Source organism: Geospiza fortis, unplaced genomic scaffold (assembly GCF_000277835.1).
Source record: "Geospiza fortis unplaced genomic scaffold, GeoFor_1.0 scaffold279, whole genome shotgun sequence".
NCBI classification, from domain to species: Eukaryota; Metazoa; Chordata; class Aves; order Passeriformes; family Thraupidae; genus Geospiza; species Geospiza fortis.
In genome coordinates, this window is record NW_005054352.1 from 4,984,745 (window position 1) to 5,011,914 (window position 27,170).

General features: G+C 37.0%; 1 protein-coding gene across 1 annotated transcript in view; it reads left to right on the plus strand.

Moving 5' to 3' along the window:
- Positions 1 to 27,170, plus strand: part of TRPM3 (transient receptor potential cation channel subfamily M member 3) — a 263,902-nt gene that overhangs the window by 152,132 nt on the left and 84,600 nt on the right. Inside the window, exons 7-8 of the mRNA XM_031058932.1 lie at positions 13,044 to 13,218; positions 23,532 to 23,655. Of these exons, the coding sequence (XP_030914792.1) occupies positions 13,044 to 13,218; positions 23,532 to 23,655 (299 nt within the window). The remainder of the gene's footprint in view (positions 1 to 13,043; positions 13,219 to 23,531; positions 23,656 to 27,170) is intronic.

Below are 27,170 nucleotides of genomic sequence, written 5' to 3' on the forward strand. Positions count from 1 at the left end.
CTACTCCACAGGTGGTTAGATAGAGTAATTACCAATGTAGCAACTCAGATAATACATTTGATCTGAGGTCTGTTAATAATTTTCCAACAAAATCCAATAGGTTGACATGCCGTGGGTTTCACTCATTTTGTGATTACACAGAACAATGTTTTCTCATTAACAAGTGCAATCTAGAATTACTTCATATTACATATAAAGGGCCTCTACCAGTACTTGCAGAATCTTCAAAAATCCTACCAAAAGCTTCTCTCATTTGGCTCCAGATTCATGTTTGCAGTTTCATAATACTCATTTAATTTCATTCCTTCTGTTTGCACTATGGCCTTCCTTTCACATGGTATAGTTGTTAGTATTAACTGACTTTTTATTGGTGCTCAAAGTATTCTCAAGTCTTTAAAGAGCTTACAGCATGGTTGCCAAGCACTTGCATGACAAATGCTTACTTTCCTTCTTCATAGGAGTGCTCTTACTGGAGCAGAGGAGCAAGACAAGGAGACATTATTTATATATATAATGAATGATCATTGCACATTGCATGTATGAACTCTTTTAATTTGAATGAAAGGTGTTGTGAATTAATAAGAATTTTGAACATTTTTCTTTAAAAGAACACATATAGTTTTGTCAGCAGAATCAGAATTTGGACATGACACGTAGGCTAGCATAGCCCACCACAGCACAGCATAGCACGCACTCATAGCATGTTCTTGTGTGTGCATAACCATTTGGTGAAACATACAATCATTGTCTGTCTTTTGTGTACATTTCATGTCTTATACCACATATGTGTCAGTAATAAAATTTGTGTTCAGCATGTGTTAGGAAGGAATGTGTCAGGAAATGGCAATGTAGTGGTTCAAAGAGCAGAATAAGCTTTGTGTGATATTTGCATACCTGACAAATGGTCTTGAAAACATACTGACCACATGCTAATGACGTTTTATTTTCAGATTCAGATATTTTACTTATATTGAAGGCTTTGTACATCAAAATATTAAAATCTTCATCAGAAGACTGTCAGAATTTTCCATTCTATGTAATTCTCTGACAGAGGTTTAGAATTCTTAAAATTTGCCTTGGAAATAGATGGAGTCCAGTCAGTAAAGCAGTGATGTTCAAATTGGGGTTAACAGCTACCACCATAGATTAAAATGTAAAAAGATGTAATGTTTCCTCTAATGATTTAAATAGATACTTGTTAGATTTCTGACATTTTATAGTATTAGACACAGCCTCAGAGAAGGAAAGAGGCAGGTGAAAAGAACAAAATGAGGCAAAAGGACTTCACTAAAATGATGAATGAGTGTAATGAGCATATGTAATGTTACCTAGCCAGGAGGAGTCCAGGCTGTGCTGATGAGGAGGGAAGACTTTTTGCTGCTATATGAAAACTCTTTTCACTTCATAAAATTAGCTACCACCTTCTTCTTCAGAAAGAGTTATCTGGAAAAAAATAAAAAGGCAAGGAAAAAAAAGCTCTTTTCTTAGATTTTTAACAATTCCATTTCCAGGAGAGCCAGAAATAATGTAAAAATATGGATATGTAACCAAAAACATATTTGAAACAAGAATATTGAGCCAGAGGATGTAAAGGCAGTGTGTGTTTAAGTGGAAATAGACCCCTTAAAAAAAAATCAGAACATTTGAAGTAGTTTGCTTTATTTTGTATCTTTCATAAACTTTTCAACCTTTTATAAATCTTTTAACCTATATACTCTATAGCCTTTTTGAGCTTACAAGGACCACTTTAGACTGCTATGTCCATTCCTACACACTGAAGCATGTTAATATTTCTGAGGAAGATGACCGCACCAAATCCTCAGGGTGTGTAGACCCACCCTGGGAAACTAATACTCTTCTTTTGAGCAGTACATTTCCGGAGGAATTGTCTCCCAGACCACAGAGGACTAAATGCAGAATTGTACTGTTCATTATCATGCTGCAGTTGTTCTCATTTTAAACATGCTATTTGGTGCTGAAGGTTTGCTCTACCTCCACTATATGTTGTTTGAAAAACAGACAGGCAATAGGCATTGGAACCTGTGACCTTGTATTTAATCTTTCTTCTTTATAGAGTTGGTTAATGTAGTTGAGTTTTTGTAGGCCTGTGAGAAAAAAATTACTTCTGAATAAGAAATTGATAGGTAAAGCTGGGTGATTTGATTAGGTAGAGAAGACAGTTTAGATGGTATAATATGTCAACAGTATCTGTTCATGTGACCCGTGGACTTCCCTTTGTCATCCTATGCCTGAGAATATATGAAGGGGGCTGGGGAGGCAAAGGGACGTTCAACTGTCATCACTGGCACCTTCTCTGACCATTACATCATCATCAAATGCATTGGAATTCTCATTTGATTCAGATTTTTCCTTCATGTCCCATGTAGTCCTGGATGCATTTTCATAACTACATGGCTGGGAAGATCTAGGTACAGACTACTTTCTAGGAGAAGAAGTCTGCTTCAAGATCAAAAATTTGACTACTGTGAAATTTCAGTAAACCCCAGAACTTCTTGAAGTTTTGACTCATTTCAGATTTTGCTAGAGATTGGAAACTTGGGGTTTTTTCATGAAAACCATCATGATGTTTGTTGATCAGACACTGAAGACAAACATATCTCAGAAAGGGTTGACAAAGCACAAGGTTAAAAATCATTTTTGAAGCACTCAATAGATCCATGCAAGGGGATCTATAAATTCCTTTCACAAACTTGACTTTAAACAGATGAGTTTGTTTAAAATACATGTTTTCATATGAGTCATATAGAAGAAAAAGAGTACAGGTGATTTCAGCTCCCTAATTTTTGGATGTTTTAGATTTATTGAATTCATAAAGCTGCAAAACTAAGAAACATCATTTTAGGATTAATCCACTTCAGCCAAATTTCTGCTATTCTGTATCTCACCTATTGTAGTTTCCTGAAACAGGTGAGAATAAGGGATAATTTTCTAGATTGCATAGAGACAAATATGTTGAAAAATAAGCAAAATATGACAAAGAAAAGCACCTCAATAGGTCATAAGAGGTAACGTAGAATTTGGTTATGTTACAATGTGATAGCTTTTGAAAGTGTTGCATACGATATGTGGTAGTGCTCACATCCAAAGGGAGCCAGGGAAAGCACCAGGGGAGATCAGAGAGAATGTGAGAATTTCTGAAACTGTAGTTGCTCCTGTGTGTCTTGGGCCATTGCCTACAGGTGATGAGCTCCAAGAGTGAAACCTGTTAGGTCCTCTGGCACTACCCTAATTAGCAGTTGACTGCAAGGACAGATAGGGTAAGTTTTGACTGAAATCCACAAAGGCTTTTGTGTGTGGTGTGTGTGTGTGTGTGTGTTTGTGTCTTTGAACTTGAAGTGCCAGCTTTGAACTATGTATTGCCATTTTATCCAAGTGGTTGCTTGGATGCTTGTAAGGCTCACAAATCCCAGGGCAGAGTCTTACACAGGTCCTTCCCATGTCACATTTTTTCTGAGGACTCTCTGAACTTTATGTTTCTGCAAAGACAAGTAAAAAAATCAAAAGAAGATACCACAAATCTTTTCTCGTTACCATGATGAATTTCCTTTCAAGAAGTTTTTAGGATCAGTCTATTATTAAATGAAGATATGGCTCCAGGTGTCAGGTCCATGGATTTGTCTGTCAGTGTCAGGTCTGGCAGGATGGCAGACACATCAGTAGGTAGATTTAGAGAGGTGAGGAAGGAGCTCTGAACAAATAGACATGAGAATTAAAGTATCAAGGTAGAGCAGAAGAGAAAGGAGAACAGACTGGGACAAAATAATACAATCATACTCCTAGAAAAGGTGAGATGAAGGAAGATTATGGATTAAGCAGAAGGAGACAGAGAGGAAGTGAAAATGTGATTGGGCTACCAAAAGGAAAATAATGAAGATAAGAATGCAGAATGGATGTGAGCATAATAAGGAGACCAAGGAGAATGAATGGAAACTACAAAGGAAAAAAACAAAGCCGAACAAAATAAAATTCAATAGTAGTGATTTTAAATTGTGTTTGGAAGCAGGAAAATAAAAATGAAATTACAGCAAATGATAGTCAACAAGCCTATCGTAGAAATGTCAAAAAATAAATTTAAAAGAAAAAATAAGTCAAATTGTTGTGATCTTCTCTTTATTAGTAGCGGTTGTGTATCATTCAATCACACATAATCCTCTAGTTCTGTGAATTTCAGAAACACAGCAAATACTCTTAGTATTTTTATTGGCTTTCCAGATCAGTTTGATTTCTTTAGACATAGAGCTGGTAATGAGTCTCCAGGAAATGGATGTTCCCCTTAATTTCTGAATACAAAAAACTATTAAAGGTGTTCAGAAAAGAATGGAATGACTTTGACCTCTTTTTTTTTTTCTCTCTCTCTCTTTTTTTTCTTTGTTTTGTTTTTTAATCTGTAAGTTTCTCTCATTTTGTTATGTAACAGTTCTTGAAGGGCTAAAAGAAATACCCCTTATTAATAAAAGAAATAGCTTTGCCATACCTGGAATAAGAGGTTCTGCTCTAGTGAAGATGCTCAAGACAAGGGATGTGGAAAAGGAAAAGCTGACTAAAAAGTGGAGCTATGTGAAATTAGGTTTGAACTAGATGACATTTGGGAGGTTCTCCTGTACTTCTGGGTAATAAAACCCAGCATTCTTTCCCATCATCCTGTGAAAGCAAAATCCTTTCTCTTTTTTCCAGTTATGATCATTTAGTAATGTAATTGTTCTAGTGGTAAACATATTGCAGCTGTGATTTGGAGAACTGGAGCATGCAGATACATTGTATGTGCAGGTGATCTTATCTCTTTGCCTTTTGCTATTGATATTTTAGCCAAAAAGGTGTCATACACATTAGAAGGTGTTTCCAAAAAGTTTCCTGAAAACAAATGCCTAGAAAAAGACCCAAGTTGTACTGTTATTTCAGTGTAACCTAATATGAAGGATCTGGATTATTTTATGATGTTCTGTTATCGCTTAGCCTTTCTGAGCTAGTTGGGACCATAGGGAGTGCTACATAGATGTCCAGAGGTGAAGCAGACACATTTGTGTGGTCAAACCTTTTAAGGATTGTTGTGAATTCAATATAAACTACTTGAATTTGACTTCATTATAAATTTTAGATCTATTTGAGCATCACTTACCTGCTGTATTAACAGCCAAAGAGCAATTTTTTTTGACTCTGCGTTACTGTAAGGCAAATACTGATTGAGAAATTCAAAATTGTTTTCCTCAATCTTTTATGCTTACACCAGCTCTTCTGCTTATTAAGATTCCAAGTCATGTTTAATTGTTTATCCAATCTGTGTAGGTAGATTGCACTAGGATATATCCAGGTACTATGTAAACGCTTGGACTGAAATGTTTCCAGAAGGCACAGGTTTCCTGTGGGGATTCTTTCAGCCGTTGTTAATACATCACGCTGCTGCATACTCTGCTTGTCCCCTGGAGCATGACAATCGCCTAGAAACTGGACTTCTAAGACAGACTTCTTGAGCTAAGGACTTTCTTTATATTTCTTTAACTTACCAGAACCGTGAAATTCTAATATGAATTTCAAGACACCTTAAGCCTCTCTAGAAGGAAATGCTATTTTGCAGTGTTTCAAATACAAATGAATAAGGCTTATTAGTCAATTTCCCCTCAAAAATCATAGCTCATCATATATATTTAGGTTAAAACTAAAGTCAGATTTGATCAAAATGTAGTTTAAAGCTGGCTAAGTTCTTGTTACCGCATCAGTATTGTTATTGAGCTTCACGACAGTTTTATCAATCATCCACTGACAATTAAATGAGATTTTCTGCTAAATACCTCAAGTAAACAATCCTTGCATTAAAAGGCCCTGTAGTATATTACCTCATCTGTTGAATTAATAGCCTGTATTTGGGAACATGTCATCTGTTTGATGCAATTAAAGTTTTTTTACATTATGGAGCATTTGTGCAAAATGGTCTGTGTGCCTTTCCATTCACTGTGCACTGACAAACACTTGTAGGAACTCTAACACAGCCAAATCTGTTGATTTATATTTTTGGATTTGTTTGTTTGTCAATCAGTAAGGGAGCATTGAGTTTACCACTCACAGAAGCCATTATCCTAGGAGAATTTTGCAGTTATAAAGGTAGCTCTTGTCTGCAAGCAGCAGATCCTTTGCAGGATGTTCACAAGGTAGTGGTGCAAAACAAGTCTAAAGCCTGTCATAGGAATTGTCTACTGCTAAGAGTCTGTTGTCTCATTATCTGAGATAGGCACATGCAAACCTGAGGTATGATGACCAGCAGAGAAACCTGCTAATTTGTGTACCCCACCATCTGCAGTACATCTAGGTCCAGGAAGATTTAGTCTGTGGACCTGGAGTGTAGGCCTTGATCATGTAGAGGCTCCTTGATCGTGCAAATACACCTGCTTTCCTGAAGCCCTGTTGAACCCTTCCGGCTCAGTGATGCCTCACACATCCCTGTAGACACCTAGGGTAGGCTCAGGTTTTCTAGGAAGGCTGACAGTCCTGTTTCTACGCTGCACAGATGAGCAGTGTGTGCCTCGTTAGGAAAAGATGTTGAGCTGTCAGGTTGACTGCTCATGCACCGTGTGAAGGTTTGTGCAGACTTACTCTGCCCCTCCTCTGGGACAGTTTGAGCTCTCTCAGGATGTCCACAGTCTTATGTGTAACCTTAAGCCTGATGTTGTTCCATTGCATCCAGCCTCTGGAGATCTGGCTCTCCAGCTGCATGTTGTATATGAGGTGTGACACATTTCCAGCTGTACATCACTCCTGTGCTAGCTGCTGTGCAGTAACTCCTCCAGCAGGACAGACACAGGCCCCAGCATCCCAAACAGATCCGAATAATTACCAAATTCTGCAGTCAAAATTTCCAGGTGGAAAAAGGAAATTAAAATAGGACAACTCACAACAAAATGTCTGACCTGATGAAGGAGCAAAGGTGGCCGGCAGGAAATCAACTCAGATGTGCCTGCCACCATGCAGTCATGATACTGAAATTAGACACATTTCTGCCAGGTTGGTCAACTAGAGAGCCTCTGTTTTATCTGACTGAACTCAGGGCTGAACTTACAGATAGTATACAGCATAGTGATATGTCCCAGTTACTCCTAAAACCTTGCTTAAAAACATGAGTAGTAAATGCATTTTCTAGTAAATGAGGCATGTTATTCACTTGTTGGCCTATAAAAATATGGGTAACTCATGCTTAGCTCTTCACTAAAAGAAGTAGTAATAATTTATAAGGCAGTTATACATTATTTATAAATATACTCACAGTATAAAATATTAATGCTTTTCCAAGAACTGGGAAAACAAAATCAGGCTTCCGCAAAGTATAGCCGATATTTTTTAGTCCCTTTTCACACAACACAGACATTTATGCAGCTTTTCCTTCCTTCCATTTCCAAATGCATTCATTTTTTCTAGTTTATTATTTTAATTTACATATTTATGCATTACAGCAGTGTTAAGGGTAAAATGATGGGGTTTTTTGTATATTTACAGGAAGGCCTACAAGTGCTATTTGGTGCACATTGGGAAAGATGTTCTGATGTGTACATACTTTCCTGGAATCACAATTGTCGGAAAGTCTCACTGGCTCTGCTGCTGACCACAAAGGCAATAACGCAGTAACAAAGCTTTAAGTTGACTACATAAATCTTTTGCACAATATTGCAGTCTAATTTCATCAGCAATACCTGACACTGTGAAATACTAAGCAGTCTAATCTACACTGCAAAAATCCATACTTACTGAAATACTCAAAATGCAAGTTATTTTTTTAGAAATCAGTATAGTGATGAGACTCAGGTCTTTGGTACTTTCTTCTTTTTGTATGAATCATTATATTGAGTGAAAATAATGACTTATTTTTCTGTATTCTATTAATGAAGTCATGAGAGGCTACCTGTACTTTTGGATTTATAGCAGAAATATTAAGAATTTAATATGTGAATTGACGAGCTTATTAAATAATAATATGCCAGCTAGTACAAGATGTTTCCCACATAGCTGCTATTGGATACAAACTTAATATTTCTTTTGAAAATCTGAGAGAAAAAAAAAATCTCCTGTCTGTCTAACAAATTATTTTTAATAACACAGAATAAAAATGCAGAGACCACTCTTAAGTTGGAAGACCTTTGATTTTGCAACCAGCTATTTTTCATCTTGAACTATTATTGAACTAAGTCATAAACATCACAGTGATAACACATTAGTCAGCATTCACAGCCAATTTCAAGTCCACAGACATACTGCTAGACAAGAAGTTTTCTTTCTTCCAAAAGGAGAAGGAAAAAAAGGCTTTTTGAAACCAAAGCTCATCCTAGAAATGCTTTAGAAATTGAACTAATTAAATTTAAACATTAATCCTCCATGTAATTATCAGATGACCATAATTTTTCAGATATTTAAAAATTATTCACCCAAACCTAAAATGTTTCTCTACAAGGAATATTAAATAAAAAGCTGATTAATATGTAATTTAGTGCCTTCTAGGAAACAGAAAAAAGTACTCAGATATGTAAAAATGACTTGTACTTTCTGTGTTTGGATGACAGCACCAAGTGATATTCTTTCCTGTTAATAGTGCATTGCCCTGTACCACAAAAGGTTCTTTGCAGTTTCAGATTGTACAATATTTCAGTGTAGTGTGTTAATACAACTCCCTTTCCAGTTAATAAAATGTGAAACACACATTTTTTTAAGGTTGTATACTTTTAGAGTACTTATTAGTGAAAGCAACAGTTTTGTTGAAGATAGTCCAACAGGATGGGTGCTATCCTTATTTTTTTACCAGACTAAGACAATTTTTTTGGTAAATTCCACAAAAACACACGAAGAGAAAATTTTTTCCTTGTTGATTTATTGTACTGGCCATTATAGTGCTTGGCATAAAGTTCCCATCATGTGGATGTGTGCTAGGAAGCAGCAGTTCCAGTACTCTAGTCCAGTTTTATGGTTTCATTTTGGCACTGCCTCCTTTCTGACAATCTCAACTCAAGCGAGAAACTCTTTTTGCAATGGTGTCCTTGACGTTGTAAGGAATGTATTACGTCTGCATTTAGCATCTCACCTCACAGCCTGCCGTTGTCTTTCCAGATGAAGTGTCTGAAACCAAAGGCTCCCTGTGGAGGCACTGCCAGCCCTTTCTTTGCAGACTGTTGTTTACTGTGCATGAACAAGTTGAAATAGAGCTCTTACAAAAAATTTCTCATTCTCTTATTTCTGAGGCGAATTAATGGGAAACAGATTTTGATTAGCAGTTAAAGAGAGGTCCATCAGATACCTGCTTCTCAAAGTCAGAGGTTCTTGCTGGCATCACATGCCAATGTTCCCCAAATTGTCCCAGTGTTATATTAAAGCAAAGCACAGTCAGTTTTCAGTTTTATATCATCATAGTTATAAATGCAGTGTTAGTATAGTCAGTCAGTGTTTTCAGACACACTGAAATTTTTCTGCAGACCCTCTGCATTAATTTCCAAATTCCTAATATGTAGCAGCAGGGAAGCATCCAGGAATTTTTAGTATCAGGATATCTAAAAGTTCAATTCAAATATACTCTGCATTTTGGCTGAGAGTTATTGAGCTGCAGGCATCTTGGTATAAGTAGATACATTTTTATTCTGAAATGAATATAATGTCATAACTAACTCAAATATGATTGGGAACATCAAAGAAAGCTGAGAATGTGGTAATTCCCATTTACCCATTTTTTGAAATTCTGTGGTACTCAAGCAGGTATGACCTTTTGTTATTTCACCATGTCTATTGACTTTCTTCATGCAGTGGACACCATTACTGCTCAGAAATTGATTATAATAAATCTGTGGAAGTTCATAACATTAGGATTAAGACAGCTGTAATCAAGAGAACATTCCCGAAAGCCATAAGTTGATATACTTTGAAGAAATATCAACAAAGTACTATTAACTGATTTAAAATATTATTTCTTATTCCAAAAATTAACTGGAAAAATTTGCCCAGCAAAATAAAGAAACAGTAGATTTTTCCAAGCCAAAATTATTTATGGAGAACAATGAAATGTAAAATAAAAAATCATCTATTTGCTGAAGCCAGAGAGAATTTCCCAAATGAAAATGAGATAGTGACATCAAGTTTGTGTTTAAATCTTTATTTTTTGTCTCAGAAAGAGATGTGCCAGAATGATAAAACAGTTTCAGTTCAATCTGGAACTTAATTGTATATGATAAACCAAGGTTCACCTGACTTTGTTGGGGGGGGTTTAAACTTAAAGCTACAAAGTTTCATTGAAGTCTGAATTGGAGAAAAGTTACTTTATTTTACTAGCCTCGAATTAGAGGATTGTTTTCATGCTGAATGTATTTCTAAAGAACCAGAGTACAGAATAGTTGCCATCTGATTAACTACAGTGAACACAGCTGGAACACTTGCAGAGACCTTTTATATGCCAGGCAACTCTTGTGACTATAAAGGCTTAAATTTAAAACATATATATATGTTTAAAAAACTTATAAGGAAAATCAAAGGTTGCAGGAGAAATTTTAGATGTGTTTTCAAATGGCCCAACAAGGCAAAAATAGTTCAGCCATTTAGACTAACCATAATTATTTATATTATGAGAATTATTTGTCTGGTAGAAAACACTGGGAATGAACAGAGTTCCAGCAGAAGGACAGAACCTGACTCAGGAACAGTTTGAGATTCACAACACAGCTGCAATTATGATGATTGGTGAGCATCAGAGCATAATTTCAATACAAAAAGTTTTCCCTTTTAGTCTTACAAGAAGACTGTAAAGACTGCACTCCTCTGATAACCAAAAATCTTCTGAATGCCATCTAAAACTGTTGATTTCTATTGTGCTGTGTGTCATGGCAGTATTTGGTCATGGAGTCTTTTCTAATTTGCTAAGGAAGATGAGTCAAACTCATTGTATCTTGTTTCATAAGATGACATCTTTATTCCCCATACACCCCTTTTGGCTTTTTCTTCCATTCATTCCGGCTTATTCTTTCTGAACAAGCCTGAGTACAGGTACAGATAGTATTTTGGATGGATTTTCTGGAGTGGCTTGAACAATGGCACTGAACTGCCAATTTCCTCCTGAAAATGTTTTGCTGTGTGTATTCTAGTAGTCTTGCTATACCAAAGACAGTTCTCTTTTCATCAGCTTTTCGAGTATTTCCTCCTAATGAGTTCCTAGTTTACAGAAGGATTTATTAAACACCGCATAAATGGCTTTGCATCTCAAATTGTGAACTTTCTCGACTTCTATTAATCCTTGATGTCATCCAGACTCAATTTGTCACATTACTAAGAGTACTTCTTAATATTATCTTATTAGCAGGTGTCTAGATTGGGTAGAACCGCAATTCAGGGAAATCCTTAATATTATACAAAAAATTAACCCTTGATCTCTGTGCAAATCATTCTTTTCATCACCTTGTTATACTCCACCCCTCATACACTCTTTCAATTAGCCTACATTTTATAATTTTACCTGTAATTATCTTCACATAAATAAGCAGCACACATTTTACTTAAGTTATATGATAAAAAAGCCACAGACAAACAGTAGAGACAAACATAACAAGGCATGCTGAGAATCACTTCAGGAAACATAACATTTCCCTCAAAATGTTTCAAGAAATGCCTAGAATATTTTCCTGTTATATATACAAATTTAGGGTTTTTTCATTCTTTCTTAAAGAATAGTTTATCTAATTTTTGAGAGTAATTCAAGTCCTTAAAATTATTGAAAACCATTTGATCTGTGAATATTTCTAGAGCATCTAATCAGATTTAATGCTCCAGCCTCACAGGCTTACCTTTGCTTTGGAGAATTGTACCCTCTCTAAATGAAAACTTCATCAGACATATGAACAGTTGTTACATAGCTTTGTGCAACTTTTTTCAAACCCAGCTATTAATAGTGAAGGACATTATTTTTGTTTTTCCAGTGAAAGTCAGAATTTTGTGCAGAACATATATAGGTTTTCTTAGAAAAAGCTACTTGAAAAGGAGAAGAAGCTTCTGTCAGGAAAAAATTGCTAATAGAAAATGTTCAACTTCTGTTGCCTGAGTCCTTTTGAATGCCCCAGTCTCAGCTGGTCAAGAAATGAATACCATAAAAGCTTTTTCAGCTAAGTTAACAGCAGCCTGGCATCAAATTGCCTTTCTCTAAATCCACACAACTTTCCTGGCAGTCTGTTACAACTCCTGCAGAGGGCTCCCATGTAATTACACCTAAAGTGCATAATATGAGGATGCCTCTCCTTTGGTTAAGCACTAGTTCATCTCTCTTTGGAGCAGTATACCTGGTGTGGGGTCTGCAAATCAAGGAATATGCTGAAAATTTGAGAGAATTCAGAGAAAACCTGTGAGACTGACTAGAGTTGAAAAACAAATATAGAACTGACTTGCAAGAGAATGTGTTTATTTTGTTGAATAGAAGGTTAAAGGGCTGCCCAGCTGCAACCTTAAAGTGGATCCCACACAGCAGGAAAAATATCATAGAGGTAATTTTGAAACAGCAAGCAAAACTATTGGAAGACCCAATGATGGGAAGCTGACATCATGCAAAAGCTACACTACAAGCAAGATTCCAGTCTTGATTATGAACATGTGGGGAAGACATGCAGTAGTTTATGATTTCAAAACAAGATTTGATCTTAAAAAAAAATAAATTATGGCCTATTTAAACATAACTTTTGTATTTGAAATAGAAGATCATTCCAGAATATACTGGTTTATGCAGTGGAACTGAGGAGATGGCTACATTGGTCCCATCTGTCCTCAAAATACCTGATTTACTGAATGCGTTTTCTCTGACATTACACTGCACAGTCATAATGCAGTTATTTCAATCTGATTTTTTTTCTTCTGTCTTCTGTTATGTCTTTTTTGCCTTGCTGGCTCTGCATTTTTTTTTATTTCTTTTTTGTTGCATTTATTTACTTATTTGTTTGTGTGTGTTTGTGGTTTTTTTTATCGGTTGGTTGTCTGTTTTGTGTTGTTTTCGTTTGGTTTGGTTTGTTTCTTTCTTTCTTTCGTTCCAGGAATTGGCCAAGGGGTTCCAGTGGTGGCCCTTATTGTGGAAGGAGGTCCCAATGTCATCTCCATTGTCTTGGAGTACCTGCGAGACACTCCCCCTGTTCCCGTTGTGATATGTGATGGCAGTGGCCGAGCATCTGACATCCTTGCCTTTGGCCACAAATATTCTGAAGAAGGAGGGTAAGTCATTTCATGGCATATGTTCTTTCTCTACCCACAGGTTCAATTCAGTGGTAAAGCGGAGTGCAGGAAATTATTAACAATATTGCACAGAAGCAACACCTTCCTCACATGGCCATTTCCATCTTTGATATGGGTGAAATGCTGAAGGTATTCAGAACATAACAAAATAAGCCTTAAAACAAGCCTCATCTCTGAGTCTGCTCTGCTTCAGGCTGGAGAGTCCCAGCTCCCTCAACCTTTCCTCATGTATGAGGTGATCCAGTCCCTTCATCATCTTAGTGGCCCTGCTCAGACAGGAACAGCTACTCCAGCCCTGAAGAAAGCTACTCTGCAGTGTGTCACCACCATACAGGAGATTGTTTATGATGGAAAAAATTATTCTGAGGACCCCTTCTTTGCACCCTCTTGCAGAAGTTTGGCTGTGCTCTTGATCTGTTTCTTGGATAGGTCTTTCCCAGGCACCAGTTAACAAGGACTTGGCCCTGCCTCATAAGGGATCAATTTCAAATAAGGCTACAGGTATCCTAGATCAGCAGAGTAGCAGCATTTCCATTAGAAAATGCTGAAACTTTCTTGGCCCACAGCCTTGTGGCTGCCCTAACCCATTCCTTACCTGACAGCCACAAGCACCCTCAAAGGGTTTCCAGGTGTTCAGCAATGATCATGGACTTTTCCTCTCAGGAGTTCCCAAATCATAACTCAGTCTGATGCCCAGAGTAGAAAATAACAAATAAAGAGAAGATTTAACAATTTAAAAATATAAATCTGTAAACATTGAGCTCTAGACCAAGCAGTATTATGTCTTTTAGAACTGAATGTGATCATGAACTCACTCAACCTGGAACTCCTACTGGGAAACAGATCGTTTTCCACAAATGCTTAAATCCATTTTATATTCAGGTTCGTGCTTATTACAGCATTGCATCTGTGATACATAACAGTGTGGCAGGTTTCACTGAATCTTTGAAAAGTTGTTTCTCTGTTTTCAGTGACCTCACTGATAACACTTCACACAACCTTTTTCAAATATGCTATATCCTTGTATTTGTTGTGTACATCTACCTTGTCTGTGTTCTGATGTCACCATAAAAAAAATACAGGAGGAGCCCTAATTAATGTATTTGAATATATAAATGTGGCTTGTATGAAAGGCTTTTTACAAGGACCTGTAGTGACAGGACAAGGGACAATGATTTTAAACTGAAAGAGGGTAACTTTAGACTGGATATAAGGAAGATATTCTTCACTGTGAGTGTGTTGAGGGACTGGCACAGACAGCCGAGAGAATTCCATCCCTGGAACTGCTCCTGGCCATGTTGGATGGAGCTCTGAGGAACTTGGTTCAGTGAAATGTGACCCTGCCCATGGAAGGGACATTGAAATTGGATGATTCTTGAAGATCCCCTCCAACCCAGACCATTCTATGATTCGGTGAATTTATGATGCTGTGGTTCTATTTCATCATCACAAACTCCTGCCTGTAGAAAAGGCAAGTTATAGTATCAATAGAGGCAGAACATGCAATTTCTTATCTGAAACTCTCATATCTGGCTTTGTGAAAGGTATTATTCTGTCTTACTATGGGTCTTGCTAATATGGGGGATGTGGGGGTCCCATTCCAGATTGTTTCCTGCAACATTATTGACCAACAAAATTACTCATTTTTTTCTGTTCACTTTGAATTAAATAGAATGCACAAACTATGAAATTTGCCAATTTCAGAAAACATCAGTCTGGCATGCAGTGATATTTTTAATAATAGTAGAAGTAAAACACCAATACTATTATATTCATTAAAATATTTTATCCAAACGCATTAGACTTCAGCTATAAATTGGATCCATTTTCCCCATCTGTAGTCTATGTTTGAGTCATGCTTAGCACTATGAGGAGAATACCAAATAATTGCTATGTTAACTGAATTCAGCTAACAACTTTTTCTTTTGGGTATAATCTAAGTAGGTTATACAAAACTATGTTTATTAAACTCTAAATCAAGGTCGTACATCTAAGTTGCATGCAAAGTTTAATTCTGCAGTAACTGTGTAATCAGACTATCAAATCAAAAGCCTATTTTAATTCTGGTCACCTGTCAGAAGCAAGGTGTTCTCTGAGACACAGCATGTCTTCCAGCTGCTATGGACTGGGTATCTAATTTGAATAATTCAAAACTTAGATCAGTAATGGCAGAAACAAACTCACTTGCATGTTTACGTTATTATGCTTATTTTGCAGAATCTTTAATTCTAACTCAGAGCAGGCCAACAAAGATTAATTTTCTACACATAAAAATGTGTGTGTGTGTCTGCTAAGCACTGCTGTGAGTTCTGTGAGCTTTTAAGTTAATTTGAAAATTTGTTTCCATGGGGAAAATAACTATGTCTGGAAATGCCAGAGAAAAAATACATCTCTCTGCTTGAGTTTTAATCAGTGTTGTGCCAATCCATCCATTTAAAGAATCTTTTAGTGTACTGAGCAGTTGCCTATCTGCCCAACAGGTCCTTTTGTATTGGGTTTCAAAGAATTGTGTTGTGCCAGCCCTTCCTCCTTGTTAATTATTCTTCCTAGAACTTTCCACATAGCAGAAAAATTCATGATTTCTTACAATAATGGAGGTGTGGTACAATGCCAGTGGCTGTGCATCTTTGAAAGGACAAGAGACAAGCTTCAATCTACCTTTTTAAGGCCTAATTGTAGGCTTTTCTTATGACAAGGCAGACACTTCACTCCCATAGGACAGTCTTTGGGTAGGAGTTTTCACTGTGAGAGCAGCCTCAGAGGAGGAGGCTGCCAGCAGGGCCAGAGCTGTGCCTGTGCTGCCCCACGGGAGGAGCCGCCTCGCTCTGCGAGGCACCACATGCAGGTGAAGCGTACCCTGAAGGAAAGATGTCTTTGGGGCAAAACCAGTTTGGGTGCCTCATTGTCCATCTCTCTCATTGAAGTTTCAGGGAAAGGGAAGGCACATGTGCAGTTGTCCATATGTGCAGCTGAATTTTTAGCATTACAAGTGTCAGATGCGCAGAACTAACACGGGAGGGTTTTTAATCAGAAACTAAATTTTGGTTCCTTGGTCTGGAAAAGTCTGTAACAGAGTTTTAAGAATTCAATAGGTGGCTACATTTCAGTACAAGTAAATAAAATTCTCAGAAGTAATTTAGTAGAGTTGAGTAAATTCCTGGTACCTTTTACATTTTAATGACAAACAATCTATGTCTACAGTATAACTTAAATAAGAAGGCATCTTAAATGCAAAATTCCCCATGTGGTAAATTGGTAGAATTATTTGGCTGCTTTTCACTATTGGCCTTGATTTAAAGGTCAGGTTTTTCAGGCTCTGAAGCACTTATTTTTTCTTTTACTTGAAAATATGATGAACAGCATTGAGGGGTGAGAACATAAGATCAATCATAAAAATGTAAATTTAGTCTCTACTAAGCCCTAAGTGAATATCTTCATTGGTAGTAAATCTCCTTCACGTACAGCTGGAGTATTTTAAATTGTATCATCAAGGATGGATGCCTTTTCATTTAATTTACCTGCATAAAAGCAAAAGCTGAAAGTAAAACAAATGCAAACTGCAACTTTATAGGAATGTTTTGAAGCTTCTAATTCTGGGAGATTTTTTTTCCTTTATTAAATAGTGAATTTAAAATCAGAGAAACGAAACACTAGGTTAGAGTTTGTGTCACTTCTTAGAAAAATATTTCCTTACTGAATGAGAAATTACTTGCAGTATTGGAATGCATCTCCAAGTTGAAATTATAGCTCATTAACTACTCTATCAGTTCTACTCTTGCAAGCATGAGACTCTTAAGAGTTCAATTTGATGCCATAAAAATTTACTTCTTGCTTAATGTTTGCAAGGAAATATCAAACATTCTCTGTGCTTTAAATGAGCATCCTCATATGAGAATCATTAAAGTTTGCCTTTGAACTGATCTTTCTCTGGATCCACTGTGGCATAGTTTTAGGATTCAAATCTGAAGAATATTATTTAAATCCCATTTTGCTTTTAGGCAAAATACAGGATTTTTCACTTTTAGCAAAAGGGATCATAATGTATGATATGGTTCTTCAGTATCCCCATGGTCTGTACCACATCACCAGGAATCGTTGATCCAAATCATGTCTAAATTAATTTGTAAAATTCTTTTCACATTACATATTTTTATAACATTACTTTTCTCTTGTAACAAAGTACTTTGCAAATCCAAACCGGGACACAAGAAGGTCAATTTGTTGACCTTGGGAGGGTCAATATATTCATCTCTCTAGCTGAAGAAACAGCCATTCAACAAACTGTGCTCAGGGAAAAATTATGTAGAACATCTACCAGTGAAGGTCTGCAGTGAAAAAGTGATTTCTTGTAAAAGCACACAGAAATCATCCGTGTTTGAATACAGTGAAGGAATAATTACATATAATTTATTTTATTACAAGTAATAATATAATAATAATTCATTTATTACAAATAATTTATTTTCTGTCTTCTCACAAACAATGATATGCAAAATGTGTGAATTTGAAAATATGTAAGACATTCAGCCAGTCCCGCAAAGTTGCACAACTTATTTGTAATCCAGTGAAAAAAATATGAGCAGAACCTCTGGTCATGTTTCTTACGTAAGGTGTGATTGTCTAGAGTGCAAATCATAATTAAAACAAAAAACCCCCTAAGATTCCTAAAAGAAAGGGCAGGGAATACTTTTCATACCCCACTGATATTTTATGGATATATTTACCTTATCTTGGGAAAAAAATGTGTCAAAAATGAAAAGTTAGAAACCGAATATGTGCAATTCATTAAGTGAAGTGTATTATTTAAAGACATGTTAAAGCATTTTGAGAACAATACATTTTTAAAAATCTATGATGGAGTTGCATTTTGAAAGTGGGCTAGTGCATAATCTTTTTAACTCTGTAGTACATTGTATGATTCCAGTACTAAAAATCTTTGAAGAAAAATAAAGTTAAACAAGTTAGGTAGTGGGCTACATGCCAGATCTTTCTCCAATGATCACTACAAAATCATATGACATGAGTTTGAAAGATTAAGTGAAATGTCTCTTATCTCCTCAAATATTAAGCATAGCTTAAAAAAATAAATTCTTTCTGTGGAGTAGACCAGAATGTTGTCATCAGTCTTCTGCATCAACCAAAGCAATGAAGAAAGTTTTGCTTTACTGTTTAATCATCCAGCATGTCTTGGACAGAAACAGACTATAGCCTTTTTTACTTTGTCAGTTCGGGTTTTTGAAGTGGCCTCTCCTGATTGATCCTAAACAATAAATCATAGTAATATAGAAAAGTTTCAATTGGAAGGCTTCTTTAGAGGTCATCAAATCTGACTCCCCTGTCCTGAGCAAATTCATTTTCAAGTAGATCAGATTGTTCAGAGTCCTCTCTGGCCTGACCCCGAATGTTGCCAGGGATGGGGCACCTACTAGCTATCTGAGACACCTCTTTCACTGTTTTATCATTGTTGGAAACAATCTTGTTGTAAACATCTTTTTATTTATACCTAATCTAAATCAACACTCTTTTAGTTTTTAAAACATTGTTCTTGTTCTATTACAACAGGCTCTGCTCCCATGTCTGTCCCCATCCTTCTTACAGGCACCCTACAAGTGCTCAAAGGCTTTAATGATGTTTCCTCAGAGCCTTCATTTCTCCAGGCTGAACATCCCCAACTCTTTCAGCCTTTTCTTACAGGAGAGGGGCTGCAGTCCTTTGATCAACAGGAAAGCCGCCTCTGGACCTGCTGAAGCAGGTCCATGTCCTTCCTGTGCTGGGGACCCCGGAGCTGGTGCAGCACTGCAGTGGATTCTCATCAGAGCAGAGCAGGAGTCAGAATCCTCTTCCTTGCCCTGCTTGCCCACAGGGCTTTGGATGCAGCTCAGGACATGATTGTTTTTCTGGGCTGTGAGTGCACACTGTGGGCTCTTGTCCAGCTCTTCGCCCAGCAGGGCCCCAAGTCCTTCTCCAGAGGGCTGTTTGTGATCTTTTCATCCCTCAGCCTGTGTTGCTCTTGGGGGCTGCCCCAACACAGGTGCAGGCCTTTGCACTTGGCCTTGGGGAGTTGTCAGATACCTCAGCCTTTTCTTTGTACATCACTGTGAGTTTGTAAGCCTTCCTTACCAGATGGGGTAAATGCTTTCTTCAAGCTTCCTTTTCTCACTGACATACCTGTAGAAACCCATCCTGTTATTCCTTGCCGAGTTCAGTTTCCTCTTTGTCTTGGCTTTCCTCATCCCATCCTGCATAATTAGGCTGTGTCCCTAAACTCTGCCCCAGTTACCTGTACCTTTTTCACTGATGGTGCATTTACTGCTTTTTCTTAGTTTAACCAACAGGTCTCCACTCCTCCGTGGTGATCTCTTGCCTTCCTTGCCCTATTTCTCACGTGGGGATGGCTCATTCTTGTGCTGTATGGAAAGTGTCCTTAGAAATACGCCAGCTCTGTTCTGCTCCTTGAGGGCAATTTCCCAGGGCAGATCTGCTGCCCAGAGAGCCACTTCCCAAGGGGTCCTATTGACTACTCCTTGAGCCCATTCAAGGGTTTTTTTCCTTAAAATTCAAGATCCTGACTTTTCTGGAAAGCCATGCAGTTCAGGGATATTTTGCTAATCTGATGTGTCAAAACTATGGTTGGTATATTCTGAAAACAAACAACCAAGTGAACAAAACATACCCACACACTCTTAGATGACAATTATGAGTAAATTTTGGTTCTGAAAATAAATGTAAATGTATATCACTCTACTTTAGATGACACATTTTTGACATTGGCTACCTAAATTCCATCAGCAACCTAGAATCTCTGGGAAAGAAGAAAAAGCTGGATAGATATGGGCTGGTAGGATAATGGGCATGTCTTATACATTTATGGAATGAAAGAGTAGTTCCAAACTACATGAGGAAGAAAAAGAAGAAGTTATACGGTTGTTTTGTAGTACATTTTGTTTAGGCAGGAGCAGGACTCTTTCCATGTCAAGTAAATGGAATTCAGAGAATCATGCCATCAAAATGCCCCAGAAAGGATTTTACTGGAATGTTGCAAAATATTTTTAGAACTGAAGCCTACTAGAAAGATGATAAAAATACTATCTTCTACTGACACTATTCAGTCTATGCTGACTTTGATGGAAGTCATAAATGTAGTGTTTCAGTCTGGTAAAGTGGGCCCATCTTTTTTCCTGAATCTAAAACTAGGAATCCTTGCTTTTAAAAAGCATGGATTTAAGGTATGTGTGTAAGAAATGTAGTGGAGTTTGCAAAGGAGATAAGTCATCCCCCCACCTGCACGTCACAGTTGTTTTGCTCACAGTACTCTGTGAAATTACTTGTTTAACACAAATTGGATTTCGTGTCTGCCTCATAGATTTAGCCTTTAATAGCATGGAACAGTTTGTGTTTGTCCCGGCTGGACTACACAACTGGGAACTTTGATTTGATATCTTCTAACATTTATAGACTCCCAAGGAATAGAAGTGATACATTCTTGATATAACTGATTTCAGTGCAAACAAAGCTATGATTACTTTACTGAAAAGATTGCTGGTTTGTTTATGTTCCTGATTATAATCACTTCAAGTTTTTGATCTCACGAAGACATTGAATAGGCTTGATGTAGATTTGCAGACCAAGGAGATGTTAAAGAAAAACATTTAGTGAGGGTAGAAAACTGCATAAATCAAATTATGACTACAGGAAGTTTCTGAGCGGCAGTACTTCAACAGATGTTTTACCCTGTAGTTAAGGAAACACTGATTTTTTGGGTTTTTTAAATTCTGCATCTTTCACATGAAGTTTGCTTTTCATGCTGCTTAAACTGATGCTATTAGAGAGTTTCTGAGAGCTTTAATTCAAGAAAGAAAAGCGATGGCTGCTGAGGACACAATTCTGCTTTCACTCAATGCAGCTTTCTCTTACTTTCTGTGTGAGTTGGCTTGAAAGAGAGACAATTTCTGAAATGAAATTTCAGATTTGGATTCTACACATTTTTTAAGGAAAATTAGATTATTATAAGAAAGTGGGATGGTTTACATTCCAGAAACTTTGGAAATGTTTTCTGAAATTTTTAATTTGAGATTCTTCCATGTATTTTTTAATATAATTTTCCTGCTCTTTCCTATATTTCACTTTCATATGTAGTTTCCAAGGAAATCAGTTATTTATATGAAAATATAAATAACTCTTTAGCTTCTCCAGGTGATGTTTTTAGGAAATTTGTTCATTGTGAATAACCTCTTTTTTCTTTCTTCATTTGAAGGGTGGAAAATTGCATAGTTCTGGTCTACTTAAAAATACAGTTGATAGCACCATTTTGTTTAAATTTGATTAAAGCAAATTTCCAACACCTTCTTTTCAAGAGCCTAAAATCAGAATGTGTATCATTTATGACCTACTAGCCTGCAACTCAAAGTATATTAGTACTGGTCCTGGTATCAGTCTTTCCAAGCTGATTCTCTTTAGCACGGAGTCCTACATTTATTCTTGTATTCTTGACATCGTGTTTTGTGTCCCCATGTGCTTGCAACATCCTTGCTCCTGTACAGGAGGTCAGGTTATCTCCCTTACAATTCCCTCACAGCAAGTCCTCTGCTGCCAGCTCCAGTGTTGTCCACCAAGAGGGCTGGAAGTTGTAACTCATCACGTGTGGCCTTTTTGTGACGGCTGCAGGTCATGCTCCAGGGAAGGAGTGTGCTTACATGCTGCCAAATGCATGAGAAGTAGATGCAGGGTTGCTACCTCTCCAGCATCCCAGGAAATAGGACATCCAGGGGCCAGACTGCTCCCAGATGAAAACAGGAGTGCAGAGGAAGACTTACTGCTCAGAGGGAGTCTGTGATAAAGTAGAAGACAACAGAAGAAGCCAGGCATAGAAAAAGCTGTGATCTGTCCACACAGCATGGTCTAAAATCCCATGTAAACTCATTTTAATCCAAACACGTTAGCATATGCCTTCCAGGCTTCTTTTTGAAGCCAAAGTTCTATTCAACAGGAATATTTACTGCCAAAATCAAATTCATGTGGCAGAGAACATACGCATTCCATATGCCAGATCTTCTATATACTTCCATGCACTTCTTTCAGATTCCCATTTGTTGTCTCTTCTAGCAACGTCTGCTGCAGGTATAAAGACTAGATAATGAAATCAGATTTGAAAATCAGTGGTGTAATGAATATCCTGCAGTCTCATCTGTGCCTCTTCACTGCAGTAGTACAGGCATCTTTAGTCAGTAGTATGCAAAAGTGAAGGATTTGGTCATTGTTCTCCCAAAGCAGCTGCCCTAAGCTAACAGTGGCTTTTAGATACCTGCTGCTCCTGATATTTCTCTGCAGTTGCTGCAGGACGAAATATATTTTTCTCTTCTGGCCTTCATGAGACAGGAAGATTCTCTGATTTTCACTCCACTGGATTACTTATCCCATAAAATATTTCAACTTAGCTAATTTAAAACACTGAGATATAATTTTAAGTGAGAAAACTGCTGTAGTATAGAAGCATCAAGGCATACATGTTCCAAATTAAATCCCACTATTTTGTAATTTTGACATTGAGAACTGAAATGGCTCATCGAGAAAAGTCCTGAGAAATAGGCTTTTTTTAATAAAGAGGTAGGTAGTACTTATATTTCATATACTATTACTCTTTATTTCTGCTGTTAGGCCACTTTTTGCAAGTACTGGCCCTAGTGTTGAGGAGGAATATAAAATGGGTTCTCTTGAGCTTCAGGAAGATCAGCGTGGCCAAACAAAATGTTTTCTTTGAGTGGAGTGAGAAACAGAGAAATTTGTTTGTTTGCTTACGAGGTCCTGTGTAGCATCTGTAGTGAGTGAGTTGACATTCAAACTAAAATCAAAACCACTGACAACAAAAATGTTTCCAGTTTCAAAAAATTAACTACAAGTTGAATTTTTCTAACTCATTGATAGAAAGGAGTCTTCAGTTCACTTAAAAGTGTTGGTCTCCCTCAAATTCAGACTGTCAGTGTGGTTCTTGTTTTTGTTAGGAAATCCCACTGAGCTGGCACTTTGAATGACCTTCTGTCATGCAATATGTGGGAACTGGTATGAAAACTTTGTAGATGAGGGACCTCAGCACAATCAACATTTTCTCCTAGAGCAGTTTTCTAATTTATCTCTTAGGGTTTCAGCAATCCCTGATCTTGAAATCTGCCCAAAACAACCTTCAGTGATCTGTTGACTTATTTTTTTGACCATTGTTCCCTGAAAACAGTTGAAATGAAGTTACAGTGTTCACTCATATCTGTTTTTTTACTTAATCTTTTCTTTTTGAATTTCAGGCTTATCAACGAGTCTTTGAGGGACCAGTTGCTAGTTACCATCCAGAAGACTTTCACATACACCCGAACCCAGGCACAGCACCTCTTCATTATCCTCATGGAGTGCATGAAGAAGAAGGAGCTGGTATGTTGAGTTCAATGCATTGTTTTGATCAAGTCTTTTATGTGCCTGTTGGAAGGTATCATAAATCTGATCTCTGTTTTCCAGACTCTAAAATGATATCATGCTGACTTTTGTTTACTCAATATTTTTGCATTTAAAGTGACTAATGCAACAGATCTGTTCCCTTTTGTAAATTCCTCTAGGTTTCATCTGACAACATAGAAGGTAGCTAGTAGGATATGGATATTACTATTTTTCAGTCATCCTCAGGCACATCATGACTACAATTCTACTTCATGCAACTACAGAAAGCAGAAAAGGCATAATTATGCATCTGTCCCTGGGATTGTATTTTAAAATACTGTAGAGTTGCAGAGGTATCAAGAGGTCTCTTACTTTATTGTGGAGATATGTGACATGAAAGGAAAGCAGCTCCTCTCTGAAGCTCATGTTCTGCAGTGGCAAGGCTACCCTTGAACACATCCTTGTATTCTCTTGAAGAGTGCAAGATCTTTCAACAGTTTCTTGGAGATCAAAAGGCTGCTTTTGCAGAAATATTTTTGAGGAAAAAGCACATTGAAAAAATTTGTGATTCAAATTTTTATCTGTCACAAGCTGACTGGGGATTTCATCTGTCACAAGCTGACTGGACAGACATGCTTAAATTTTAAAATTTAATCTATCATCTAAGGTTTGGGCTTGGTTCACATCACAGCTTCTGGGAACTCCAGGTTGATGATAATGCCATAAAGTGAATTTTCTGTAACATTTCTGATCCACTAATCAGAAAGAGTGATTTTTTTTAGGGCAACAGCATTAATTATTTTGTGGCCATTTCAGTAGTAGTAGTAGTAGCAGTAGTAGTAATACTGGTAGTAGTAGTAGTAGTAGTAGTAGTAGTAGTAGTAGCAATATTAATATATAACTTTAATAATAATGGCACCTACTTGTAAACCACTGTTCTGCATATAGGCATAAAAACCATACCTATAGATAGAAGATAAAAGAAAATAATGAGGAAGAGAGGGAGGAAGGGAGAGAGGAGCACAAAGGCAGGAACAAAAATGGAATGACAGAGAGAAAGCAGAGGCAGATGTTGAATTATCTAGACTAGAAAAATGCAATTCTTGATTACTCCAGACATTTAAATGCAGAAAAGGTTATCAGGCTTTGAAAACTGAGAAATAACTGTGAAGATTCTGTCCACACTATTCACATTAAGATTTTTAGTCCAAGCAAGGCTGTGCATTTGTTACAGGTTTCTTTGCAGATATGCAACATCTGTAACCACTGACATTCTCCACCTACTAATCTTGTGAAGAGCTATTAGTCAGGAGATGGTGTGCCCAAAATTAAGTATTCTGAATTTGAATTTGTAACACTAGCCTAACTGTATGTAAATATAATACATTAGAACAGTTGTTTCTGTCTAGTACCTAAGTTGTACTCAGCTAATTCTAACATTTGTATGCTAGAAAGATTTTATGTCTCAGGTGTGGTTGCTAGGCTAATGGTGTCCTATAAGACTCACAGCCTCCTATATGTATGTAAAAGAAAGGTGGTGCTCATGGTGCTGAAGGCAGCATAACCAGAGGAAATGGATGACCTTGGGGCTGTGACCTTGGTGACTTCAATGTCCTTTGTTCCTACAAAGCTAGATGCTTCACATTGCCACATCTGTCCCTGCTTTTGTCCTTCCTCAAGCTTGACCCTCTGATTTGGTTGTTGACTTAAGGAAAAACATTCTTGATGCGCTGACCTTCATTAGTCTGATCAACCCCTCAAAAAATAGAAGGGAGATGCAACAGATTGTCTCAAAGAGCTCAGCAGCAGCTGGATTGATCTAGCTATTTTCTCTACTTTCATGGTCAGTGTGCCTGCCTATCTGATTCTGTAGCTACTGGATTGATAGAGAACAAAATAGACAGTGTAGGAGAGGCTTGTCCTATTTCTGTGTGCCACTAAATAATTGAGTGCAAACAGGGTGCAGCCGGGAAGATGCTCATGAAGTACATCAATACAGATGAATCACAGATGAGGAGAACACACATAAAATGTGAGTAACAAATGCAAGGAACAAAAAGCTGTCTTGGAAATAATTGTTCCTTCTCTACCTGCTTAAAATGTGTGAAAAGTCTGGCATCAGTTATATAAATCTGATGCAAGTGTTGTAGCCAGGGAAAAGGCATAATCATAGCAAAAATTACCCCTTTTCTCAAATCATGAGATTTTTCAAGCTCTGACATTTTGGATTTCACTCTTAAATAATGATCTCTGAATTGTATGCCCAGAAAGCATTAATAATAATAATAATAATAATAATAATAATTTATTATTATTATTATTATTATTATTATTATTATTATTATTATTATTATTATTATTATTATTATTATAAAGTGTATGTTCCATTTACTTGAGTAAGTTTAAATTTTTTGTTGAATTAAAGCTGAAGTACACACGATGGATGATAAAGTAAGGCCCTAGAAGGGGAGTGATCTAGGTGTGTTAGATTTGCAAGACAGAAGAATTTTGACTTCTCAATTCAATGAATAATTTTTATGAAATTGTGTACTTATCTGAGTTGACATTACAAGCATCAGAGTTTTGTTCAGAAATGTATTTGGACCAAGGTGCTTAATGTGGGCTAAGGTATAAAAAACCTATTTAAAATGAAGTAGACTACACATGTCTGTGTACATATAACTGTAGATTGCAAGGGTAGGATACTTTTTTATAGCTTATTTATGGAGATTCTCTATTGTCATATTTACATGTAATTATTTTTAAAAGTTTCTGCCAAGACTTTTTTTATGCTAAAATAAGAGCAGGGGGGGTCACAAAAGCTAATTAGCCATAAAGCAGGTTAGGAGACTCTACTTCAAGCCATCCCTGAAAAACACATTGTGTTGGGTAATAGCTGAGAAGTCTGTTTTCAGCTTTCAAAGGAGTATTTACTTCTGTCTTAATAAAAAAATTAGTCTTAGTATTTTCCCTTAAAGATAGTAAATCTGGTGTCTCAATTTTCTGGCAAATACAGGCTGCTCTACTGTTTTGGGAGCACTTCATTTTGCAGCTAGGACTGGCATGTTGCTGGAGTGCTTTTTTCACAAATCATTATGTGAATTTCTCAGAAGCCAGAATGTGTTTTCCAGCAGGCTGCATGGGTCTGTCTGTGGAGCTTCACTGGGCAGCCACTGGGAAAGGCCACTTTGTCAAGCCAGAAAGGTCTGTGTCCTTGAAAACAACCAGACCTGTGGCAGTGAGAGATGTTTGTCATAAAACTAATTATTCCAAAATAGTCTTTTGAGAGTAAATACACCTAATCTTTTATTCATTTAATAGAAAATGGAAATTGTTGTGAATCAGGATAGGTCCAATCTAAACACCTTAGTAATAAAAAATGGCACATTAACTCCAGCAGTAATGTGCCACCTGCTGGTTAAATTTGTTTTCTTATTACTACCATGGCCATTTTCCACTTAATTTGTTTCCTTGAATAGTTGAAGTTTCAGTGAAACTTTGACTACATTAAA